The sequence below is a fragment of the Physcomitrium patens genome, chromosome 12 (genome assembly GCF_059467195.1).
Source record: "Physcomitrium patens ecotype Gransden chromosome 12, ASM5946719v1, whole genome shotgun sequence".
NCBI classification, from domain to species: Eukaryota; Viridiplantae; Streptophyta; class Bryopsida; order Funariales; family Funariaceae; genus Physcomitrium; species Physcomitrium patens.
Genome location: NC_143421.1, coordinates 10702152 through 10727105, shown reverse-complemented (window position 1 = coordinate 10727105; position 24954 = coordinate 10702152). Strand labels below are relative to the sequence as shown.

Here is a 24954-nt window from a genome sequence, read left to right as displayed (position 1 = left end):
GTGACAGGTAGTGCTACAATTTTCTCCAAGAGACTTAGCAATTTCTTCTTCTCTCAAAATTTTAATCCATCTATTCTCTAAATATGGAAGTAGACCAGGTCATAGACAGTGCATCTCCACAAGTAGACAATAGAGTGGCAACTCTTGCAGATCTTCAAGCTCTTATGAATAGTGTACGAAAGGAGATTACATTTCTTCGCAATCCAAGTAAAGAACCTCAAATTGATCTAGTGATCGAAGAAGCTAGACGCGAAATTCATAGCCTACAACAAGAGATTATTCGACTGAGAGAAGCAAGACATGTGTCACATACAACCCCTATAGATATTTCAAGGATTAGTACGAAAGAACCAAAAGCGAGTATGCCAGACAAGTTTGACGGAACAAGAGCCAACTTTCGAGGTTTTGTGCAACAAGTACGACTTTACCTACGCCTATACCCTTCTCGTTATCCGAATGGATTTACCCAGGTTGCTTTCATAGGTACTCTTCTATCAAGAAATGCTTGCTCTTGGTTTACTCCACTATTGGAGAAGGATTCTCTAATATTGTACGACCTAGAGGCTTTCATAGAGAGACTTACTGCTGCGTTTGGAGATAGCGATCGAGAAAGAGTGGCTGAAAGAAAGTTACAAAATCTGCGACAAGGATCACGTTCTGCTGCAATCTATGCTGCAGAATTTCAACAGCTTACATGTGATCTTGATTGGAATGATAAGACGTTCATGACACGATTTCGATATGGACTGAGAGATGATGTCAAGAACTTATTGATCACCATGCCTAAGGCGGATACTTTAGAAGAACTTATATCTATGGCAATTATTTGTGACAACCGCCTCTTTGAATTACGACAAGAAAGACGATCAGGCTGGAGAAATGATGGAGCATTTGCTACATTTTCAAAAGGTCCAGAGAATCACTCCACAGATCCTGAACCCATGCAAATTGATGCGGTACGTTTCAAACCCCTCACAGCTGAGGAAAAGAAGTGACGGTTTGAACAAAACTTGTGTTTATATTGCGGAGAAGCGGGCCATAAAGCTGTAGATTGTCGGAAGAAACAGAAGCCTCAAACAACAAGACTCAGGAGTACAAGCATGCAGGAAAACAAGGACGCCCAGCCACAATAGGGACCGTGCGGCTGGACATCTCAACATCCAAAATTAATCAAGGTCCCTTTCTCTCAGCTCAACCTTCAGATTGTTTTATGGTACCTTTACATCTGGGTATTCAAGAACTACAAGTCGATGCTTTATTAGACTCGGGTGCATCCGCTTGCTTTATAGATGAAGAGTTTGCCAAGCTTCACAATATTTCTCTTGTAAAGAAACTTAAGCCTGTCCATGTAGAAGTCATAGATGGACGACCATTGTCTTCGGGCAATGTTATCCATGAAACTAAACCATTGAAGGTACGTCTTGAAAACCATGAGAGCAATATTGTGTTTAATGTTATCAAGACCCCTTCATGTCCTATCATTTTGGGACTATCTTGGCTTGATAGATATAATCCATTGATAGATTGGAAGTTGCGGAAAGTGACATTTTCAACAAACTCCTTGAAGGTGGAATCTGCCAAGACAATGTCTAGAAACAAATCCTTGTTTATAGATGCAAGGGCTTTCATGAAGGAAGCCAAGCAAAATACACCTCTTGTCATCTTTGCAACTCCGACTCGAGAAGATGCAACTCCGACTTTGGTTATTCCAAAGCAGTATGAAGAATTCAAAGATGTCTTTGAAAAGAAGAATGCTGATATGCTGCCAGAGCATCAACCCTATGACTGTGCCATTGAATTGCAAGAAGGAGCACAACCACCTTTTGGACCAATCTACAATTTGTTGCAGACGGAGTTGACTGAGTTGCGGAAGTACATTGACGAGAATCTAGCCAAGAACTTCATCCGTCATTCGAAGTCGCCAGCTGGGGCACCAATCTTATTTGTGAAGAAGAAAGATGGCTCACTACGGATGTGCGTGGACTATCGAGGTCTCAACAAGGTGACAAAAAAGAATCGCTACCCATTGCCTTTGATCTCTGGTCTTCTAGAACAACTTGGGCATGCAAGGATCTTTACAAAGATTGACCTAAGGGAAGCTTACAACCTTGTGCAAATCAAGGAAGGAGATGAATGGAAGACAGCTTTTCGAACAAGGTATGGCCATTTTGAATACAATGTCATGCCATTTGGTCTTACTAATGCTCCAGCGGTCTTTCAACACATGATGAATGACATCTTTTGAGAGCATCTAGACGATTTTGTTGTCATCTATCTAGATGATATTTTGATATTTTCTAAGAACGAAGAAGAACATGAGAAGCACGTTCGTCTGGTACTCAAAAAACTACGGGAGCGAGGACTCTATGCCAAATTGGAGAAGTGCTTATTTCACCAAACTGAGATGGAGTTTTTGGGATTCATCGCGACTACGGAAGGATTGAAGATGGATCCAAAGAAGGTGGAAGCAATCATGTCTTGGGAAGTTTCGAAGACGGTTAGGGACGTACAATATTTTCTTGGATTTGCTAACTACTATCGGATCTTCATCAAGAATTATTCTCAAGTTGCTGCCCCCCTCACTCGGTTAATGTGCAAGGACAAGCTCGAATGGGGACCTATCGCAGAAAAAGCATTCCAAGATTTGAAGATGGTATTTACTACAGCTCCAATCTTGGTACATCCGGACTTTACAAAGGCCTTTTATTTGGAGACAGATGCTTCGGATTTTGCTTTGGGAGCTGTACTTTCACAGATGGGCGTAGATGAGAAGCTCCATCCAGTTGCGTTCTATTCTCGAAAATTCTCTGCTGCTGAGATCAACTATGAGATCCACGATAAGGAACTCCTTGCTATAGTAGATTCTTTCCAAGAGTGGCGCCACTTTCTCGAAGGAACTGCACATCCAGTGACCGTATATATGGATCACAAGAATTTGGAGTATTTTATGTCGGCTCGGGTTTTGAATCGGCGTCAAGCTCGGTGGAGTATGTCGCTATCCAGGTTCGACTTTGTTATTACTTATCGGCCTGGGAAGCAACAAGGGTTGTCCGATGCATTATCAAGGAGATCATATCTCGCGCCAAAGGCTAGAGATGCAGCATTTGATCAAAAGTGCATGACATTGTTGAAGCTAGAGAAATTTTGACTCAACGCAGCTATTGTACCAATTGATGCTGACTTCCTCGACCAGGTACGGGCCGCAACCATTGAAGATTCTCTAGCCCTTGATATCAAGCAACATGCTAGTGATGATAAATTCAAGATGGAAGGAGATCTAGTATATTTCAAAGAGCGGTTGTATATCCCAAAAGGGCCAACACGACTCCGAGTTCTTCAATCTCGTCATGACTTTCTAACTGCGAGACATTTTGGATTCAATAAGACCTTAGAACTTATTTCCCGCGATTTCTGGTGGCCTCAAATGTGAAAGGATGTGAAAGATTTTGTTGTATCTTGTGACATTTGTTCAAGATCCAAAAACCCTCGACATCGGCCTTATGGACTTCTACAGCCATTGCCTATTTTGCGTCGACTATGGTCTTCGGTTTCCATGGGCTTTATTACGGATCTACCACCATCGAATTCATTTGACAGCATTTTTGTTGTCGTAGATCGGCTTTCAAAGATGGCACATTTTGTCCCTTGCAAGAAGACATCGTCAAGCGAAGACTTAGCAAGACTCTTTCTTGATAATGTGTATCGATATCATGGTCTACCAGATGATATCGTATCGGATCGAGGAACCCAGTTTGTGTCAAAGTTTTGGAAATCTCTTTTTGAGATATTGAAGGTGGATATCAAGCTTTCTTCAGCATTTCATCCTCAAACGGACGGCCAAACAGAACGAGTGAATCAAGTTTTAGAGCAATATTTACGTTGCACCATCAACTATCAACAAGATGATTGGGCCGCATATCTACCGCTAGCCGAGTTCGCAAATAACAACACCCTTCATGCGTCAACTCAACAAACGCCATTCTTTTCCAATTATGGATACCATCCGAAGCTTGACTTATGGAGTTCGTCAACGATTAACAATCCGGCAGCTGAAGGATTGGTGAAGGAGCTTTCACAACTTCAAACTATATTGAAGCTTCAATTGCAAACTGCCCAAGAATCTTACAAGGCGTCCGCGGATAAATTTCGGAATCAGGCACCTAAATTCACGATTGGAGACAAAGTTTGGCTGCTTCGACGAAATATTAAGACCAAGCGGCCATGTGACAAATTGGGCTATCGAAGATTGGGACCATTTGTTATCCAGAAGCAGATCAATCCTGTAACGTATCGTTTGGAGTTACCAGCTACTATGAAGGTACATCCTGTCTTTCATGTTTCTTTGTTGGAGCCTTATTGAGAATCGTCTTTTCCTGGAAGAGTACAATGTCCACCACCTAGCATAGAAATAGAGAACCACGAAGAATACGAGGTGGAAAAGGTCCTGGATTCACGGCAAAGACGGGATAAATTAGAATACTTTGTGCATTGGAGCGGTTACGATATTAATGAACGAACATGGGAGCCGGCCGAAAATCTCGCGAATGCACCGCAAAAGGTACAGGAGTTTCATCGACGATATCCTGAGAAATCCAAGCCGGTTTGACGATAGCTTCTTATTGAAGCTTGCTCATCCAGAAAACAGAAAAGAGGAGAGAGCACCACCAAAATCCATAGTTGATGTAGTCATTCTCTCCAAGATAGCGTAGAACTTTGTTAGTAGCCCAAGTTTGTTCTTATTGTTTTAGCCTTTGAATATGGATAGCCAAGATACTACACTTGTCATGTCATCTCAAGCAACTAGCTCACGAAGACGACCGCGAGATGAAGAACCGCCTGCACCACGACGACGTCGAAGGATTCCGAGCAACAGATCGCTGGTGATTGTATTTGAGGTCGAGCCTGCCTACAATGGTCAGCCAGAAGGAGTGTTTGCAGGACAATTTCACAATAAAGACATGGAGGTTCATGCTTGGTCAGAAGTTGAAGGCGTGGGCCACTACCGTTGGCTTCAAGGACCATTGAATCACTTGCCTCGTGAACAACAATTGGAGTTCATAGAAGAGGTTATGCGATAGATCTTCATTTTCTTGCGTTGGTATTGACTGACGATAACATTGCTTCTCGGAGACCTCGAAGCTAAAGGATGAGGTGATGTTAGGGACATAGTCCTTAGACCTTTCTAGAGACAAGTTTCTAGAACCTTCTAGAAAGAAGTCTCTAGAAACTTCCAGAAGATTTCTTGAATATTTTCTTAGAATATTCTTCAAAGATTCTCTAAAGATTCTTTGAAGATTCCCTAAAGATTCCCTTAGAAGGCTCTAGAAGATTCTTAGAATATTTTAGTAGATTCTAGGAAGTTACTTGAGAAGCTTCCTAGCTATTGGGTAGTTGCTCGAGAAGCTTCATAGTTCTTGGGAAGCTTCTTGATGTGCTTCCTTAGAACCATAGGCCAGTAGTATATATAGGAGTCGAGGCTGAAGAGTTCTTCAGTCTCGACAACACATCTCTTGGAGTTCTAGCTCACCTTTCTGGTGTTGTTCTTATACTCATCTGTTTAATCTAGTTCTGCCACTTCTTCTTGAATTTCTTGTTAGATTTCAAGTCTGTATTTTGTGTCCGTGACAAATTCTTAATGATATTACAAATATTTTATTTGAAGGTAGTTATGAAGGCCTCAAAAATAATTAAATAACAAGGTGATCTTTCTACCTTAGTATGAGACACTATCAATGGCTACAAAGATCTATCAACCAACTTAAAAGACAAGAAAGATTAGAATATGTGGCATAGACAATTTGTCGCATCTTAGATTTTTTCAACATATGATGACTATAACTTGTAAATTTTATTTTAGAAAAGAGTGAAATACCATATTTATATATAATTATTTTAATATTTATTTATATAATTAAATAGAAATAAATAAAAATAAATTTATTTTATAATATTTTTTTATAGAAACTTTTTAGAAGCTTTATAGACATTGTTTTGATTTTATATGTATTTATAGTTGATTAATAGGTTAGAAACTTAGTCAACAAGTTAACTTTGTCTTGATAGCTTATAGAATAAGCTAACTATGTGGTAGACATATAAAAAAACTTGTCTTTCAAGTTAAGATACTTGTCTTGCAAAATCAATATGTTTAAGAGGACTTATAGGATATTGCAATGTAACTCCTAGTTGAGAGTATATATAGAAGCAAGAGTAAAGCCTTCTTTACTCTTGTCAATGCCTTTATAGTCATTAGTCTTATTTTAAAACTTTTTAATTTTCTTGTATTTAGCAACAACTATTTTAGTTTAATAGTATATCATCTTTGAGTGATTTTTTAGTCCTTTTGAATGACAAGAGTATATTGAAGATTTCTTTCTTCAAGATTCATGTCCTTGTCACATCTTTTTTAGCTTTAAAAAATTCTCTAAGAAGTTTTTTACATCTAAAAAATTATTATAAAAGCATCTTACAATTAAAATATTTAGTTAGTTGGCTTGTAGTCCTCAAAAAACTTAGACATAACTTTTTTGTTGATACAAAAAGAAGATTGAAATTATAGACAATCTTATCATGGACCTTTCTTGTACTTTAGTCATGGTTCAAGGGTCTCTACTCTTTTGAACTTAAAAATAGACATTCTATCACCTTCTTATATTATAAATAATTTTTTTTTATTTTTTATTTATCTTTTAATTGTACATGAGAATATTTTTTACAAAGTTATTTAGATTAATGTCTTTAATAAATATAATAAATAATAAATAATAAATAAATAATCATAATCTTTCTCTACATTTTTATTTCAATGCACTTCTATTTATTAATTAGTTAATCTAAGTCTATTAGTGAACAAGTTGGAAACCAAGAAGACATTGTATATAAACTCAAATGTTAGTATCATTATTGATGTGAATAAAGTGGTGATCATATTTACTGTTATTATTCTAAAGGTTCAAGAAAAAAAAATTAAAAAAAAATACTCCAATTATTTTTTTCATAATAAATTTTTGAATAATATCATATTAATATATTTAGATTTTTTCAATGATTACTTTAAAAAATTAAATAAAATTAAATTTCTAATATCAATATAATTTGAATTATTTTTTAGAGAAACTAAATAATAATAATAATAATAAAACATATGGTGCATTCATGAAACTAATATTTCAAAAAGTTAAAAAAATGATTTATTATATATATGTTGTTTTAAAATAATATAAAATTATCCAGATTTATTAAAGCATTTATATTTATGTTTATTTTAACAAATCAAAACTATAACATGCACATATATATATATATATATATATATGTGTGTGTGTGTGTGTGTGTGTGTTATATATGTATATGTGTAAGTCTATATACATATTTATTTATTTTTTATAAATAATACAATTTATTTTATTTCTATTCCTTTTATGATGTTTTATTATATTACTTTTCAGTAATTCATGATTTTATCACCTGCATTGAGATTCATTATTTTATTATATATTATTGTACATCAATAATTTTCTTTAACATAATACTCATATAGCAAAGCAAGAGACTAATGTAGCTGAAGAGCAAATTTGTTAAGATCCAGAATGTTTTGATTCTTTCCTGTGTGTTAACTATGTATGGTATCATAAAAGCCCTATTCACACTGACTAATTGACTTCATTTCTGTTGTTTTTATTATTATTATTATTATTATATTTTTTTCTCTCTTCATTCCAATCAGAATTGGTTTGTGGGTAAGATTTAATGCAAGCCCATGATTGGAATTTATTCATTCAAACTTCTGTTGATTAGGAGAATGGAGCCATTGTAATATCCAATCCATTATATATATATATATATATATATATTCTCTTCAATTGTATCACTACAAACAATTGAGGTCTTGAATTCTTCTATTGAAATTTCCATCACTAATAGTAAGAACTATTGATATTTTGTATTTGACATGTTATCTTGATTTTATTATATACATACATACATACATAAGTACATTTTTGTAACAAAAAGTATGTATATATATATATATATATATACACACACACACAACCATTAACATTGTTTATTTACTTTTGACAAATGTAGATTTCACTAGATCTTAAAGGGATTTTTATTTTAAACTGCAATCATACTCATGCAAATTATAATATTTGGAAAAAAGAGAAATTAAAATCCAATCAAATCGAATAGAAGTGAGGTTTTTAAAAAATATTTAAAAGATTTTATAAATAAATACAACGAGTCTAAAGAGGCACAACAAGTAAATACATGTCACTCATGTCAATGATGTGATCATATTTAGCACACAAGAGCTTTATTTGTGAAAGTATTGATGGAATATCTACACAAAGTTGAAGTAATACTCTATTTTTCTTTTTTCTTTCTTTTTCACAAAGTTGTCAAACATTCTCATCTTCCACCATTTATTTTTTCTTTTGTTGACATCAATTTATATGTAGATATACATAAGTCAATGAAAATTGATTATGGAAAATTAATTATCTATATGTAGATACATGTAGTGGTATTTTTTTTGGAATTATTATTATTTCATTAACCTTTTTATGCAGTAAATAGTTGTAATATGCACATAGATGTTGTATATGAATAAAATCATAACAAAGAAGAAGAGGGGACAGTCATAAATGTGTGTGTGTAAATATATATATTCACAAACATAAATGCATACACCAACAAATTGAACATGCTCATATAATAAGCCTGTTGGAGTTGAGTAAAGATAATTCTTTCAATCATATTTTGTAAATGAACAGACTGAAACAAAAAAAATAGAAAACAAATAATTATAAAATAAAAAAATAAAGTTAAATCACATGGATATCAACTTTTTTTTACCATACTTCAGTACACCCAATACGTTTTAATGCAACTTATATCATTGATGTAATCACATCAACAACAAAATGAATATGAAACACACTGATTATTTATTCCTTCATTTATTTTCAGTTTGTTGCAAGCTGATGTCAATGAGCTTCATTTATTTCAAACAATGAGTTTGACCTAGTTTGTGTGTCTATTGTTTACAGAACAACCCAAAAAAGGATCGTATCATCTTCTAGATTGTAAAGTCACACATACAATTGTTGTGGGTTTAGTTTGTTACTTATATTTTAGTTTTCAATAAAAATTACACTACATAAATTGTCTGTTATAGAACCCTGCTTTTTAAAATGTTGGATATTAGGTTTTCAACCCATCATCAAACTATTATTTAGTCTTTGTTATTAACCCTTTCAACTACTTTGATGAGTTCTGTTCTGTTGTGTTCTATTGTCTTTTTGCCGAATTGGTTTTTCTCTTAAAAAGAACCATTGAATCATGTAATGCTTAAAAGAAGTTAACATATTGCATGTGAAATTACAAATCCATAAAAAAATTACATTGGGTTACTAATTTACTTTATCGTTTTACATAAATTACATGAAAAATAAATATATAAATTTTTCACTAGATAAAAGGGTTAGACATTGGAGACCGTAATTAAAGAGCCAATGTCCAAGGGCTATTGCACTTTCATGCAATTAATTTTGCAGGATAAACTCTGGTTATCGGATAATCAGAGATTGGTCATTCATTGTCAACCATCTCCAAGGGGGACCCTATCCCGTTCTGCATAACTGTCTACGATACCGGGGCTTAATACCGGGGAAGCTACCGGGGCCTCTTACACGCACGTCAGTTAAAGAAGAACCTCGGCATCTGGAAATGAGCCTGTCGCGGGTTATCCACAACTAGACCCGACCCGACCCGGGGTACGGCCCCTCCCGCTCCATCCCAGGAAACTGACTCGTCCATGGTTACACGAGCGCCTCCGAGACCTGGAGCAATTCCACACTACAACTTTATTGTTGCTTGGGAGCGATTCGTAGCTGGCTGCCGCGGAAGAGTTCGCGGGATTCATTTCCATTGAATAGGATTATCGGTAGTTGGGAGCATGTCGAGGTAAGGTGCATTTTAGGGGGGGAAACGAGGTTGAAAGCGGAGTTTAGTACGGGGTTTTGATTGGGATTTGCAATCAGTGTGTCAATTACCGGAAGATAAGATTTAGGGTTCTGGTTTGGTAGTTGAGAATTCTTCGTGGAAGTGATAATGGGCTTTGGAAACTTCGAGAATGCCATAGCAATTGGCGAATTGTAAAGCGTTTCAATTTTTTTTTACTGTTTCAATGTGTTTTGGAGGGATGTATGAGCTGAGGTTTTTGAGTTGGAGGTGCGGATTGACTCGAGAAACAGACTTAAAGTGGACGAAGCTCGGAAATTGTAGGGTCGCCTTGTGTTTCTAAGATTTTTTTCACATGGATTTTGTGATTATTGGAAATTATGTGGCGGGAATTGGGATGTAGAGAGATGAGCAGTGGTAGGTGTGTTGTTCTAGTTTCTAGGAAGTTGGAGGGCAAATGAAATTGTGGTTGGCGTTTGTAAGCAATGGAATCTTTATTTATTTATTCACTTATTTGTTAGGTGGTGCGGAATGCACGTGAATGTTGCGGTTCAGGTCCTTGAGAAATAACGAGGGCGAAGTGACGAGCGAGTTTATTTGAAGCTTTTTTATGGATGTTTCTATCATGGCGAGCGTGGCTCCCGTTCGGTTTTTAGGGCCTATTCGTGCGCTGGATGTTCGAGGCCCACGCAACCTGTCGTCCACATCTTTTGTTCGTAGAACTTCCAAAACTTCTCTTCTGTTTTTCATTCACCACAATAGGTTCCCCTCTTTGCATTCTCAGTCTCCCAACTGGCGACGGGGACAGACTTGCATTGTGTCACTGAAGAATATTGAGGAAGGTGAAGTTCCTTCTCTACGCGACAAATGGAAGAAATCAACCCCAACTCCTAAACCCAAAGACAAATTCACCTATCCTGTCCGGGGGAAGAGTTCCGAACCAGAATTTCCTTGGAGAAAAGCAATAGAAGACGAGCCTTCAAATGACGGGACCAATTACTCTCAAAAACGCAGATATGGGAATAGTGCCCTAGATAGGCAGTCTGATGCTGAGTTTTCACCGGATTTCAATAAAAATGTTTTTGGGAGAGGGGATGCGCAGATGCGACACTCAAACTCTAGGTACCAGAAACCAGGCTCTTTTGCCTCCAATAGGCGAGGAGACGAAACAGGTAGAGCAGGGGGTAATTACCCAATGAAAAAAAATGAATCTTCGAAGCCAACCACTTCTAGGTATCCTAAACATGATTCGGGGCGGAACATGCATAGGGCACCATGGGAGTCCGGAGCAGCTCAAGGAAAATTTCGAGACAGGAGTTTGTCACCGTCAATGAACAGGAGTTTGAATGAAAGAGATGTTGACGAAAAGGAAGAGTTCGACTTTGAAGATTCCAGATCGAGCGCAGAAACCTACTCGGGCGGAGGTCGAAAATCTGCTATGGCTCGAATCGTGGAAAAATTGCGTGCAATTGGTAACGATCAGTCTGCAATTTCGGCGGGCTCCAACAAAAGTTTGCCTGTCCCTGCGACTTCGGTCTTTCTGCCAAGGTACGTGTTTGAACTCGCGTACTATCGACTGTCCCTACGCTGGGTGGTGGTTGATGTGGTCGCTGAGTCTCTTATTTCATGGACTGCACTGACGGGGTTCCAACCATGAGCTGGCTAAAGTGATATGGGTTTTACTGGAAGAAAACATTTGGAGGATCTAGCTGTTTGTTTGTGCTGCGAGTACCCTCAAGAAAAAAGAAAAATTAATGGTCAACGCAGAGGACCTTATTCGGTTACGTTAGTTCATGTAGGATTCTATTTGATGACCAGGATGAGGCTATGCGCTTTTGCTCTTTATTGGATGTTTTTGTGATTTAGTAGCAGCTATTTGTCCTTGTGGAAATTCTCATGTCTAGGTACAACACAGTGATTAATCTCATCATGAAAGCGTAGGTTAAACAATTTTCCTTTTGCTCACAGACCTGGTCAGGCTGCACAGTCTGGGTTAAATGGAAGATGGAGCAACTCCGATCATCCAGTACCAAAGCAGGCTTCTGATGATCTTGGGCAGCTTACGCTAGATGCAAAATTTCCTTGGGACAAGAATACACATGAAGAAGTCAATGAAGAAGAAGGACAGGTTGCCAAGAAACAGAGAGTCAGATCTCCCTCCATGGCCGAGCTCACAATACCAGATTTTGAGTTGAAAAGGTTGCGTACACTTGGGCTGCAGTTGCAGGGACGGCTGAAGATTGGTCGATTAGGAGTGACTCCCGGAATTGTGGAGGCAATCCATGAAAGGTGGCGCACTTGTGAGATCGCTAAAGTGAAATGTGATGCTCCCCTATCAATGAATATGAAGAAAGCACACGAGGATCTTGAGGTAATGATTCATCATTCACTATCTCCTTCCGCTTAATCATATAAAGGAAAATATCAGAATAATATGTATTGAACGTCTTCAGTTGATTGATCACATTTTTCCTGTCTTATTGAGTAGGTATGCGTTTCAGAGTGTGATGCAGTCAATACGAGTTTTTGCTTCTCTGAGAAAGTAGCAGTTCAATTCTTTCAGCTTCTTGGGTTTCAGTTGTAGCATTCGCTTTGATTCCCCGCTCAAGCTCTCCGACCTTCTTAATAACGGTGTTTAGGTAGAAGGCTTTGATCAAAGTTTGGACGAGGTCAGTTTGAGTCGGTTTTATAATATTAATCAATGGCAAGTAAAACAATAGTCGCAATTCGGTCGTTCAAGTGAGCAAGCCGAATGAAAGTATTTCTTTAGAGGTGCTAAGTTGGCGATTTACATTACAATGAAAAGCTTGTTTGAAATTGTTGTTCTTATTGCTGTGGCTGCAGCGATTGACTGGCGGGTTGGTCATATGGCGTTCAGGCAGTGCCGCAGTAGTTTATCGTGGGAAGGACTATGTCCACCCATCTGTGCGGGAGAGAGAGGAAAGAGAGGAAAGGGAAAGGAGGAAATTATTATCTCTTAATCTGGACGAGGATGAAGAAAGGGAAGAACAAATAGACTCCACGTCTACTGGTAATGAAGAGAAAGAGAAGCCGTCAAACAAAGTTGTGACACTTCATAGCACAGAAGAGCAGTCAGTGGATGAAGCACCACTGGATTCAGGTCAGCTGATGCAACACGTATTTTTGAATTCATGGAAGTTTGATTTCTTAATTCCTTATCTAAATTAGAAAACACTATTTGTGATCTTTTTACGGATGAAAAAAATGGTCGACAGAGAGTTGTTTCGGTAAAGAGTTACTGCATCATAGAAGGACAATTTCGCATACTGTGGCCTTCAGTTGAAATGAGTGTTGATGTGTTTGTTTAGTGTCTGTAGAGAGGGAAGCATATTTGAAGAAGCAGGAGAATGATCTGAGGATGGTGGAAGAAATTCTTGATGGACTAGGGCCACGGTATGCCGACTGGACTGGGAGGAGACCAGTGCCAGTGGATGGGGATCTTTTGCTAAGTTCAGATTTTGAATTCAAGCGTCCCTTCAGGCTACTGCCCTATGGAGTAAAACCCAAACTTAACAATTTTGAATTGACAGAACTACGTCATCTGGCACGACCTATTCCTCCTCATATTGTACTCGGTGAGTAACTAAATTGATACTGTCTTGTGTGTGAGGATTGGTCCTGTAGTTGCGAAGTTGTGTTGTTCTCTGCTGATTTCTGCTTGCTTACTTGCAAGTGTATTCATAAAGTCCGTTAATATCGTTAAGATGTCAATTGCTGGTAGGCTAGACTGCAGCAGTACCACTGAAAGTTGACTTGATCTTTAAGTTGTATTTTTAGTCTTCAGAGCTGCTTACAGTAAAATCCCGTTTCTAGCAGTCTCACTCATTTGGGTGTTGTATACAGGTAAAAATAGAGGACTTGATGGAGTTGCTGCAGCTATTGTGAAATTGTGGGAGAGGAGCGAAATTGTGAAGATAGGTGTGAAGAGGGGGGTCCAAAATACAAGCAACGAGCGAATGGCTGAAGAGCTGAAGGTAAAATTTGTATGCAAATTCCATCTTTTCTGGTCATCTCACCATTGTCTCATACATCAGGAGATCACAGATATGACGATTTTATTTATTTAATGATTTGCAGAGGCTGACTGGAGGAACCTTATTATCTAGAGATAAGGAGTTCATCGTGTTTCATCGTGGCAAAGACTTTTTACCCCCAGCAGTTCAAGCGGCACTTGAAGAGAGGGATCAAATGGCTAAAGCATTGCAGGAGGAGGAAGAAAGGTTTCGTATGGGGGGCCGGAGTAGACCAGTGCAAGTCGTCGAAGAAACCAGGTACCAGGGCGTTTAGTTCATAGTTTTATTTCTGTGTCTGAGAATTGGTACTGCTCAGATGACTTCCTTTAGTTGCTCCTGACGATGTTCGTTTTCTTTTACTGTTGACAGCAAAGTGGGGACATTGGAAGAGGCCCTGGAAACAAGAGCTAAGTGGGAAGCCTGGCTGGATAGTGATGAAGCTCGCAAAGAAAGAATAGCAGCACGGAAGAGGAAAAGAGCTCAGGCCACTGACAGGATACGGTCAAAGTTGAACTTGGTAAGTACACTGTATAGTTGGAGTCCATTATCTGTTGTATGAGTTAAAAAGACGTTTGCAGCATCTTATGTGTACCAAGCAGGGCAATTTCTTCTTTCAGATTAGCTGTTGAATCTGCAATGGTGTTTACTGGACTACGTTTAGTTACTTCAAGTTTATGCTGTAGATGAAACGCTCTTTTTTCCATGTACACATGGAGTATTTTAGAGCTGTGGTGTTTGTTTTTCTGCCAATCATCTAGAATAGGTGACCACATAAGGTTCCGCTTCTTTGAATCGTAGTGGGCTGGACACGTAACAACTTTACCCCAACAAGGGTGTGTCCGTTTTGAGAAGTCCTTTTAACCGAAAAGAAGGCCCAATTTTGATTGTATTTTTTTTTGTGCTACCCCGATTTAAGACATTTCTCTACTTGTGTTTGTCCCAGGCACTTAAAAAGATGGAAAGAGCACAGTTAGAGCTAAACAAGGTTGAAGCAAAAACGACTCCTGCTAATGTTACCCTGGATAAGGAGCATCTTTCAGATGGAGAGAGATACATGTACAGAAAGCTTGGGTTGAAAATGAAGGCCTTTCTTCTATTGGGTGAGACTTTGTTCTTTGTTTATCAAACTTGCATGCTAGCCTTTAGATTGTTCTCTCTCCACATCTTACTAGTAACATCTAAAACTTTCAGATAACGAACTTAATAAATATTTGTCCATTTCGTTGCAGTGCTGTGCCTAGGTTTTCACAATCTGTAGCAAGAATTTGATGTGCAACTTCTCTTTGGCGTTTCACAGGTAGGAGGGGAGTATTCAGCGGCACTGTTGAGAATATGCACCTTCACTGGAAATATAGGGAACTTGTAAAAATTCTTGTGAAGACATCACTGCCTGAGGCTGAACGAATAGCGAAAATACTTGAGAATGAGAGTGGAGGAATTTTGGTTGATATTATCACTACTTCTAAGGGACAAGCCATTGTGATGTACCGAGGCAAGAATTACCAGCGTCCATCTGAACTTAGACCGAGGCATCTTCTCACAAAAAGACAAGCTTTGAAACGATCTCTCGAGATGCAGCGGATGGAGGTATGATTTTCAGCCTTTAAATTACAACCTACCATGTCTTTGATCTGACTGTGGACTGTGCTAGTCGAAAAGAACGGTCTTGAATCTTCTGTGTTGCTAGTGATAAGATTAGCCAACGAGCATTACTAGAATGATGCCTATGTATAATTCAAGCTACCACGTTTATCTGGAGTCTGCTAGTACGACTTGGAGCATTAGTTATGATTTTTGCATGTAGGATATGGCCAATTTACGTCTACATGTTTATATATGAATGCCCTGTTGCAGTATCAAATGATTTCTTTCTGTGTACCTGTGGCAGTCCTTGGAGAAGCATATCCGGGTACTAAAGAAGGAGATTGAGACAATGCAGGCAGGCTTGGTGGGTTTCAGAATGCTTGATAATATACTAAGAAACAATCAAACCAAAAACTGCATCTTTTAGGAGTTTTAAGCAACCAATGTTTTATCATGAAAGTTTTTTTTCAAAGCGACTAAGGTGCTGTTGTGTACGTCCTCAAGCACGCCTAGCATTATCAGCAGCTTGTGATCACGATGTTGAATTTTCAACTGGTCTACTAGCTAATGCTATCGCTACAACGTGAGTTTTATTTGTGAACGAAGCCATGATTATGCAAGTATTTACTTCATTAATGGTTGCACTATTGTCTTGAACAGAGCAAAATGGAGGAGGAAGATGATTCGGAAAGTGACAACGGCTCACGAAGCAAACTTGAAGACCTTGACGACGCAGACTTTGCATTTGACGGATTTGAGTATGACGGCGAATTTTCACGAGTGAAGGAAAAGAGTGGCTCCTATTTCCGGGCTGAACCTCTTACACGTAAACAAAGGCATTTTTTGCGGCAACAAATTCCACTAATGATGGGGAAAGCTGCTAATTTCAACATTGGTGAGTATCATAGTATTCTTTCTCGGCTGCCCTGAAATATCTTTTTTTGCTCCTGTTTATTTACTTTATCGTATTGTAAGGAGGCTGATTTAAATGGTGGTTTGAAATCCAGGAAAGGAGACTGTGTATGAAGACTTAGCCAAGTCTATTTGTGCGTTTCTTGAAAAGAATCCTTTTGTAAAAATTGGTGTGAAGGGAAGACCAAAGGGTACCTCGGTGGCTTCAGTTGTGGAACAAATTGAGGTATTCTTACTTCCCGGGTGTGACTTGATTCTTGCAGTGTTCCTTTACTTCTGGGTATAGCAGGCCGTGTGAAGCTAAATAAAAATAGAAGCAATCACCACCCTTGAATGACTCACATCTGTGATGCTCACTACAATATACTCTTAAAAATATTTTAGAAAATCTATTAAATGTAGAATTGCTAAATCATGTTATGTATTTTCTATATTGGATACGTTAATTAACAGGCGGAAATACTGATTACAAGCCCTCTATTGCTGGTTCTTTCAGGAATCTACTGGGGCTGTTTTACTCGATACAGAACCAAGCAAACTTATATTTTATCGTGGGTGGCCTCCTGGTGAAGGACGGCCGGACTTGGCAGCTTCCAGGCAAGAAGACGAAGAAGAAGATGAAGACACTTTGACATCAGACGGTCGAAGTGCTACGAGTAGTGTAAGCGAATTAGAGATTAAGAAAGATGATGTTGAGGATGATGACGATGAGGATGACTTTGGCATTGATAATTGGACTGAAGAGGATTATGATGAGGACGACAATGAAGATGGAGAACAGGAGGAAAGTTTGGGACATGAGGAAGGCATGGAGGGCAGATGGTTCAGCTTTTCCGGTGAGGAATCTGATTACACTGATTCGGATGGTGATGATCTGATAGCTTCTAGTAAGAGGGGCAATGCGGCAGAGCAAGACACTACAGACTCAGAAGAGGGAGTAGGGAGGCTACTGTCTCACGAAGTAACATAGCATATATTCAAGTTGTTAAATTTAATCCAGAAGCTGATTCGCCAAAGCTTGAAGGGTGAAGTTCATCAAAACTGCCTGAGGACGGGAAACAAATTGGTTGTTTCTCGCGCAATTTTGTTTAGCTTAGTGCAATATGTAGTGCCTGAAATGGTGCATAGTTGCTTTAGAGAACCTTTTTTAGGTAGAAATTTTCGTAACATTTCGTAGCATCTGGGAAAGTGGCTTTTTGCCGTATTATGTTATTTAGATGAAGGGTTCATATTTTACTGTATATGCGCAATACTAGGTAAGAAATGGACAGGTGCTAATTCCTGCCACCTTGCCATTGATGGTAGAATGGTAGGAGGTAATCTCTTACCTAGCTACTAATGGCATGGACATAGTACTCAACAGAATATACGGACTCTGGAGACCAAGTCACTGCAGGGTACGGAGTGAAACTCAGTTTCGATGTCATTCTTTTATAAAGATCACCACCGCTGCTTCAGTTTTTCTTTGTTTTTAGAATTTCCTTGAATAAGTTACAAAGTTGTTTTCAATTTCTGGATCTGACTCGGAATATAATAGTGGTAGTCATGATGAGGAGCGTGGGTGAAATAGTGCGAGTAAGCTCTGTCACTTTCTAGACCCTCCGAGCATTCTCTCAACTGGCTTTGCAGATCCGAATGGTCTTAGTCACGATTGGAACCTGGAAAAGCGTTTTCACGTTCCTCGTGTTCATCATCTGAGCATGAGCGACCATCTGCCATTTTGAACAATTCTTTCTCGATCTCCAGATGCTCTGTTTCTAATTTTCTTAAGAAGAGTTCAGCCTGGTGACGCGGGGATGAGAAGCTGGGTTCCTAGCAAATAGTGCAGCATTGCTCAGAAGCAAAAGTGCCGCTTTCTGACTTGGCCATTCTCACCGACATGAGCAGCATTGAAGCAGGAATTTTTCTCCAAAGCGAGAACCCCTGCAGGTCTTAGGTCATCGTGAATCTCTCACGATCCGATCTCATCCCTCCGATCCACACAAATGCTTCCATTTCATGACTGTTAATAAATTAGGCAAACTTACAACGATCAAACCAACAAATGAAAACCCTCGCGAGCTCTCCCACTCTGAACTAACATATTTGTATCAACTCCCACAAGTTCTTATTCACTTTCAGAGACAAGCAATGAATTTTGCTGCCTTCTGTTTAGCAAATCTGGGTCCTCATAATAAAGCACATTTGAATAATTTTGGACTGTAAGTATAGATTGTGAAGGGATTTTGACTCAGAGGCATTCTCTGAAGAAATGTCCTCCTAGAGAGTGAGCTAAGTCACTAGACAAAGTAACGCAAGGGTGGAAAAGATGGAACATGGTGATTTGGTGGAATTTTTATGTACTAAAAATTCATTGCACAAGTGTGATTGGGTATATCATAATATGTAATTGAAGTGTTAGAGAAGATTAATTTAAGAGTATTTTAATGATGAATTGGAGGATGAAATATAAAACAATATTTTATTAGATATCAATATCATTGTTTTGTTAAATTGAAGTAGAAATGAAACATGAGTTGTTGGATTGGGAAATGGTAATGATGATGTATAACTTTGAACACAAAAGAAATTTTTCTATCTTGACTTTCTATCTAGTCAAGGTCTAATTCAATTAAATTGGAACAAAAAATAGTGTTGCTAATTAACAAATCTAGTATTTGTGTATAAAAGTATTAGAGCAATTCTTGCTAAAAGTACATGTACAAAAAATAGTTGCTATAGCAAGAATTATTTTCTTATATATACTCCTAAAAATTTTAAAACACTGATAATACATAATAATAAAAATAATAATATATAGATTATATCTACAAAAAAAAAAATCCAAAATACAAACAAATAGATGATTAAAGGTGATTATAAAAAGTTATAGAATATAAAGATGATGGAATTCATTTATGGTAAGGTTATATAAATCTTTAGAAAAATTATGTTCTTTAGGATTAAAGTTTCTATATTATAGATTAAAATAAAAAAATATTTTTAATCATATTTTAAAGATAATTAAAATTTATAAATTATTATAAGAAAATAATAATTATTATTATAGTATAAAATTAATAACAAGTATTTTATATATTAAATATATTTTTTTTCTAAAATTAAATTTTTAGCTTTAGATTAATAAATATCTTTTAAAAAAACTATTTTTATTTTTAAATTATATTAATAAATCGTAAATTTTTAATATTATAAATCATTATGGACTAGCTTAAAGTGTTAAAAGAATATTGTAATTAATTTTATATCTTATTAACTATAATGTCTTTAAAATCTATAGTTTAAATTTAAAATAAATTATTATTGAATTTAGGATGATAAAAATAAAAATAATTTTATAGAAATAAAAGAATTATATATATATATATATATATATATATATATTTAAGATTTGAAATAAATTTAAATATAGGACTAAAAATAAGACTACTTGTTTCAAAACTTAAATTCGTGAGATTAAAGTTTTTTTATTTTTTTATCTTGTAATTTATACTATAAAAATTGGATACTACCAAAATTTTTTAGAGTTTTTTTAAGGATTCTTAAGTATTTTGAAAGTGTAAAAAACTTCTATGAAAACTTTAAGACGACTAAAAATGATTTTGGAATGCTACAGAAGGTCATAAAAGCTTTTGAAAGATCATAGAAGGTTCTTGGTAATCTTTGAAACATTTTAGAGGGCTTTTGAATCTTACCAAAGATTATAAAAATATTTAGAGACTTTAAAATAACTATAAAAATTGGTACAAATATTTAGAAAATTTTAAAAGTTTCTAAACTATTTTAAGCAGTGATTAAAGTTGCAACTTTTTACATGTTTAAGACACTACTTTTTCTTGTAGAAAATTTTTCTATAAAGTTCTTTAATCATCTATTTTTATATATTCTAAATATTTAATATTTTTCACAAACTTTTATAGCATTTTTATTTATATATAATTATAGGTAAAATTTTTAAATTATTTTATTAATATTATATATGTAATATAATCTTTAAAATTTATATATATATATATATATATATATATATATATATATATGTGTGTGTGAATTTTAGTATATAAAGATATAACTAAGAAAACCTATAAATTTTAGTGACACGTTAATTTGATTAAATAATAAATTTGATGTCTTTTTCTAATACCTTAACCTTTTTAGTGTATTAATTATTTTGAATAACAATATTTAAGTTTTAAATCAAAGAATTTTTTAAATTTGTATATGAATTTTATTTAAAAATTTATGTAGAGATTGAGGTAGAATGTTACTATTTAAAATATGTGACTTATAATTATATTTTAATTTATATTCAAAGATATTAATTTTATTTTCCTTAAAATGCATCTAGTTGGTAAAAAAATTAAACAAAGTGATTTGGTAGATAATTGTAAATAGAATTTATAATCTTTAATGATTTAATTTTTTAAATGGTATATTTGTTTTACATATTATATTAATACCTAATGTCTTCCTTTAAATTATACTTAAGATTTTTAATAATATCTTTTGTGTGTGAGTATGTGTATATATATATATAAATATTTTTTTGTTAATATAAAGGATTTGTTTAATAATATTACAAGGATTAATTGAAGTTCTTATACTTAGGATTTTGAGAAATTTTGAAAGATAGAATTGAAGATAGTGGTTGAAACTAAAAATATATATGTAAAATAAATAAATAAATATAAAAAAATAAAATATTTAATTATTATAAGAGCATTCTACCAACAACAAGGAATTAGTTCAATTATCTTGTTAATAGGTCATATTACAACAAATATACAATTTTAAAATTGCATCAATATAGTTGTTTTAATTATCTATTCTAAGATATTTTTATTATAATACAGTTAATTTTGATATCCATTGTTAGATATAAATTAAATTATTTTTATTTAATAATACATGTGTTAAAACAACCATAATTATGGAAATATTAGAAAATAAAAAACATAATTTTTTTTACACCAATAAAAATCTTTATTGCATAAAATATGATTAGATATTTTTATAAATAGTTCATAATTTCCAAAGTTGAGATTGTCATTGTAAATTGAAAGGTCTAAAATAAAACTTCTTACTATAAACTACCATTTCTTTATTAGAGCAAAAAGTAACTAAGGTATATTATATTGTTGATGTTTTAGAAATGCAGCTTTTAAATATGTATTAATGAAACAAATAAATCTCTTGTTAAATGCCTATTTTCATGAATATTACTAATTTATGAATATTAAATTTATTAAAATTTTATTATAATTTATTCATTTAATTAAAAATTAAATATGTATTACTAATCTTATTTTTGTTGGTTACTTTGACAAACTCATTATTCTTCAACACCTTCCAAATATCTTCTTTTATTATAATATTGTTAAAATCTATTACTAATAGTATAATTAGATTTAATAACATTAGACTTACAACAAGATTATCTTATTTAACCAAAATTATATACAATGTATTAGGCATCAAACATAATCAAGAAGAAGTTTTTCAAATTAAGATTTGAAGTTCCCGTAATGAAAAACTGCTTTTCTTCAATTTCCTTTCACTCCAATTTGATACCAATCCTAAAAAAATAAACTGCAACGCAATGAATTATGAAGAACATAAATCTACTTCATATACCACACTCCAACTGTTTCCCAAACTTCGATGCTCCAACATTGTTGCTTTTTATGCTCAAATTGCATGAGTGAAACCAGTCTATATGGATAAATAACTTCCATGTGTTGCAACATTTCTCCCATGTTCTTTTAAAACTTTCCTCTGATCTGGACCCTCTTTGAAACTCCCATATGGAAAGTAGCTCCTGTAGTTCTGCAGACTTGCAAACAAAACAAAACAAACCAAAAACAAAAACAAAACAAAACAAATCTCCATCTCAAATTTTGTCAGCTATGAAAATCCAGAGCTCATCACCCAAACCCAGATTTCAATCTCACCTACTACAACTGCGTGAGGTGAAGCTTGTCAAACTTGTGTTAAAATCCTTGGAGCTTGTGATAGCTCGCCGAACTCCCATATATCCCCAAGCAATGCCCTGGCTTTAGAGGATTTCACTTTCTGAACCACATGATCAGTGTTGTTCATAAGAAAGAAATTCGTGAAAGCGGGTTACATTCACCTCAAACCTAGAGTACGTCCCTTGAACATCATGCAGAAGTGATGGAATCAATTACTACAACATCAAGGTGAGGAATATCTGTCATGTGGGTTACATTATATGTTAAAAAACCGCCACTGGAGGGTGAAAGCTGTTAATATGATCTATTCTAGAATGCATAGTGCAAATCAATTACTGGGTTAATTCACTTTCCGGACATACTATTAGATGCAAACAGTTCAGATGTGGGACTCTTTATTCGCCTGTGGCTATGAAGCTTAAGACGACTTATGGAGTTCCATGTTTATCTCTGCACCTTGTGAAGTTGCCCCACTTCATTGCATCACTTCAGCAGGCTTGTCACGGTGCATTCACTCGCTGAACTGTCGCCTTCCTTGCTTAGACACTATGCTACAGCATTGCAACAAATTGCCTACTGCATGTAAAAAAATGAGTTCGATCTACCGACACTAGGATTTTCAGCTTGGAGACATGAATCTAAATGCTAATTCCACTATGCATGAGAATGAAGGGTTGTTGTCTCTATCCAGGCACGACGGATCCAATCCTTCACGTGTACGTGATTAATCAAAACAGACAATGCAATTCTTGCTAGAGAATTTAGCCGTAAACCTTGTTGGTTGACTTCCTTAACGTTGCCCAACAGACATAACACACAACTGAGCGCACTTACTGACAAGCATTGCAAGATATTGGAGACATGGTTGGAGTCCATTCAATAAGTTTACCTGATCGCATCGCTGCTTCTCAGTGGCAAACATCACCGTCACGCTTACTTTTGTAGCCTAGTTCTGTTTATTGATCTCACCTTCGAGGTTCTCCCATTGCAGCTTCTGCACCTCGTCTATGGTTGCCTTCCACGACTAACAAACTGTTCTTAAGCACCACTTTCTTGGATTTAATGTACACATGCACGCACTCTGGTGGAATCCTACTGGCCGTGGAATCCTTGGCCGTCATCGACGCAGTTAGGATCTCGGAACGATCCAACAGAGAAAGCATCCAGGAGGACTTTAAGGTCAACAAACTTTGTGAAGCGATCCAACAACTTGTTTGAGCACTTGCTCCAATGTTTTCATGACTAATTGTAAGAAATGTTGCGCTTCTTCCAGGAGCTTAGGGTCGCGGTTGTGAGTCTCATAGACTCGATTTTTGGTGAACACCTCGTCAACAGCATCGATGTAGGTCTGGGCATCATCAATCTTGCTCTCGAAATTATAAAAGTGACATTGCCTCTCCGACTAGAAAAAGTCCAAGTGAATGATGATTTTCCTCGCCAAATCCAGGGCCAAATTGTGTATCCTCTTGGCACACGGCTGGAGGGACTTGACGCAACCTACGATCGAACTTTCTCAGGACGAATATCATGACGTTCGACGTTCCAAGGGCTTAGATTATTAGCTTCGCTGCTAGCGGAACCCAGGCTCTCTTGTCGAGGACGACCATTTCCTCGCCTTCTTCTTCTTCTTCTTCTTCACGATTTCCATCTTTGGATTCACCTCCTTTATGGCATCCTCGCAGTGCAGGACCCAAAATCCTCCACCGCAAACTCAAACCCCCAAAAACTCAGACACCGACGCACACCTAAAATAATCCCGTCTTCTGCCTGCCCCTCCACTTCTCCTTCTTTACGCATTAGGACTCTAGGTCACAAATACTCGCTCAGCTTCGCACACCACCACAGTCAGGTCTTCTGTCTTCCACAAGCATACTTTTTAAGATAAAATCTCCAATTGGGCAGCCCGAATACCCACATAACTTGACAACTAAGTCTCAACATCACTTTCTCTCTTCGCAAACCTCCAGGAAAACTTTGCAGAATACCCATACTCCGACCTATTAGATTCCGAACCCCAAAACTCCACCTCAAGCTTGAGATTCCACAGCGACATCTTAGCTTCTCCTCCTCCTCCTCCACCTCCTCCCAACACACTAATACTAACAGATACTCGTCCTCAGAGAACAAATTTCCACAGCACAATGACCACTCACCCAACTTGCAAACTAAACTCGCAAACTCCCCAATTCTGTTCTTACTGCACGTGATTAATTCAGCCTTTAGATAAGTCGCTTTCTTTCTACAGTGAGCTGCGTGAACTCAGTAGCCGCAGAAGTTGAGAGCTGAAAAACTGATAAAGATTGGAATGAAACGATTCGAAACCGGTCCGCGATGGCTAGGAGGGGCGGGAGATCATTCGATGCCAGGGCGCGATAAGAATGATGAAAAGTCTTCGTTGTGGAGAGTGCAGCAAGAGGGCTACAGTACCCAAGCTTTCGGCTTCTACTTCCCTTCATTCCGCTCAAACCATCGAACCATGGAAATTG

General features: G+C 36.5%; 1 protein-coding gene and 1 long non-coding RNA gene across 4 annotated transcripts; one reads left to right on the top strand and one right to left on the bottom strand.

Moving 5' to 3' along the window:
• Positions 1-9832: 9832 nt before the first annotated feature.
• On the top strand, positions 9833-17958 carry LOC112289733 (CRM-domain containing factor CFM2, chloroplastic). 3 transcript variants are annotated; one of them, XM_024535233.3, is made up of 14 exons: positions 9833-9969; positions 10522-11514; positions 11935-12337; positions 12811-13087; positions 13305-13562; positions 13831-13961; positions 14065-14258; positions 14370-14517; positions 14944-15100; positions 15298-15587; positions 15889-15948; positions 16245-16479; positions 16592-16722; positions 16993-17958. In XM_024535233.3, the coding sequence occupies exons 2-14, from the start codon at positions 10577-10579 to the stop codon at positions 17464-17466; spliced, it is 3696 nt and encodes a 1231-aa protein (XP_024391001.1). In that variant the 5' UTR covers positions 9833-9969; positions 10522-10576; the 3' UTR covers positions 17467-17958. The 3 variants fall into 3 exon arrangements, with proteins under 3 accessions (XP_024391001.1, XP_024390998.1, XP_024390999.1); XM_024535230.3 differs by having other exon boundaries at positions 13296-13562; XM_024535231.3 differs by having other exon boundaries at positions 9836-9969; positions 10488-11514; positions 13296-13562.
• A 4019-nt stretch (positions 17959-21977) lies between these two features.
• On the bottom strand, positions 21978-24780 carry LOC149988032 (uncharacterized). The gene is made up of 2 exons (XR_016505802.1): positions 23358-24780; positions 21978-22568 (listed from the first exon to the last, which is right to left on the bottom strand). It is a non-coding gene; the product is annotated as an uncharacterized LOC149988032 (long non-coding RNA).
• Positions 24781-24954: the final 174 nt, after the last annotated feature.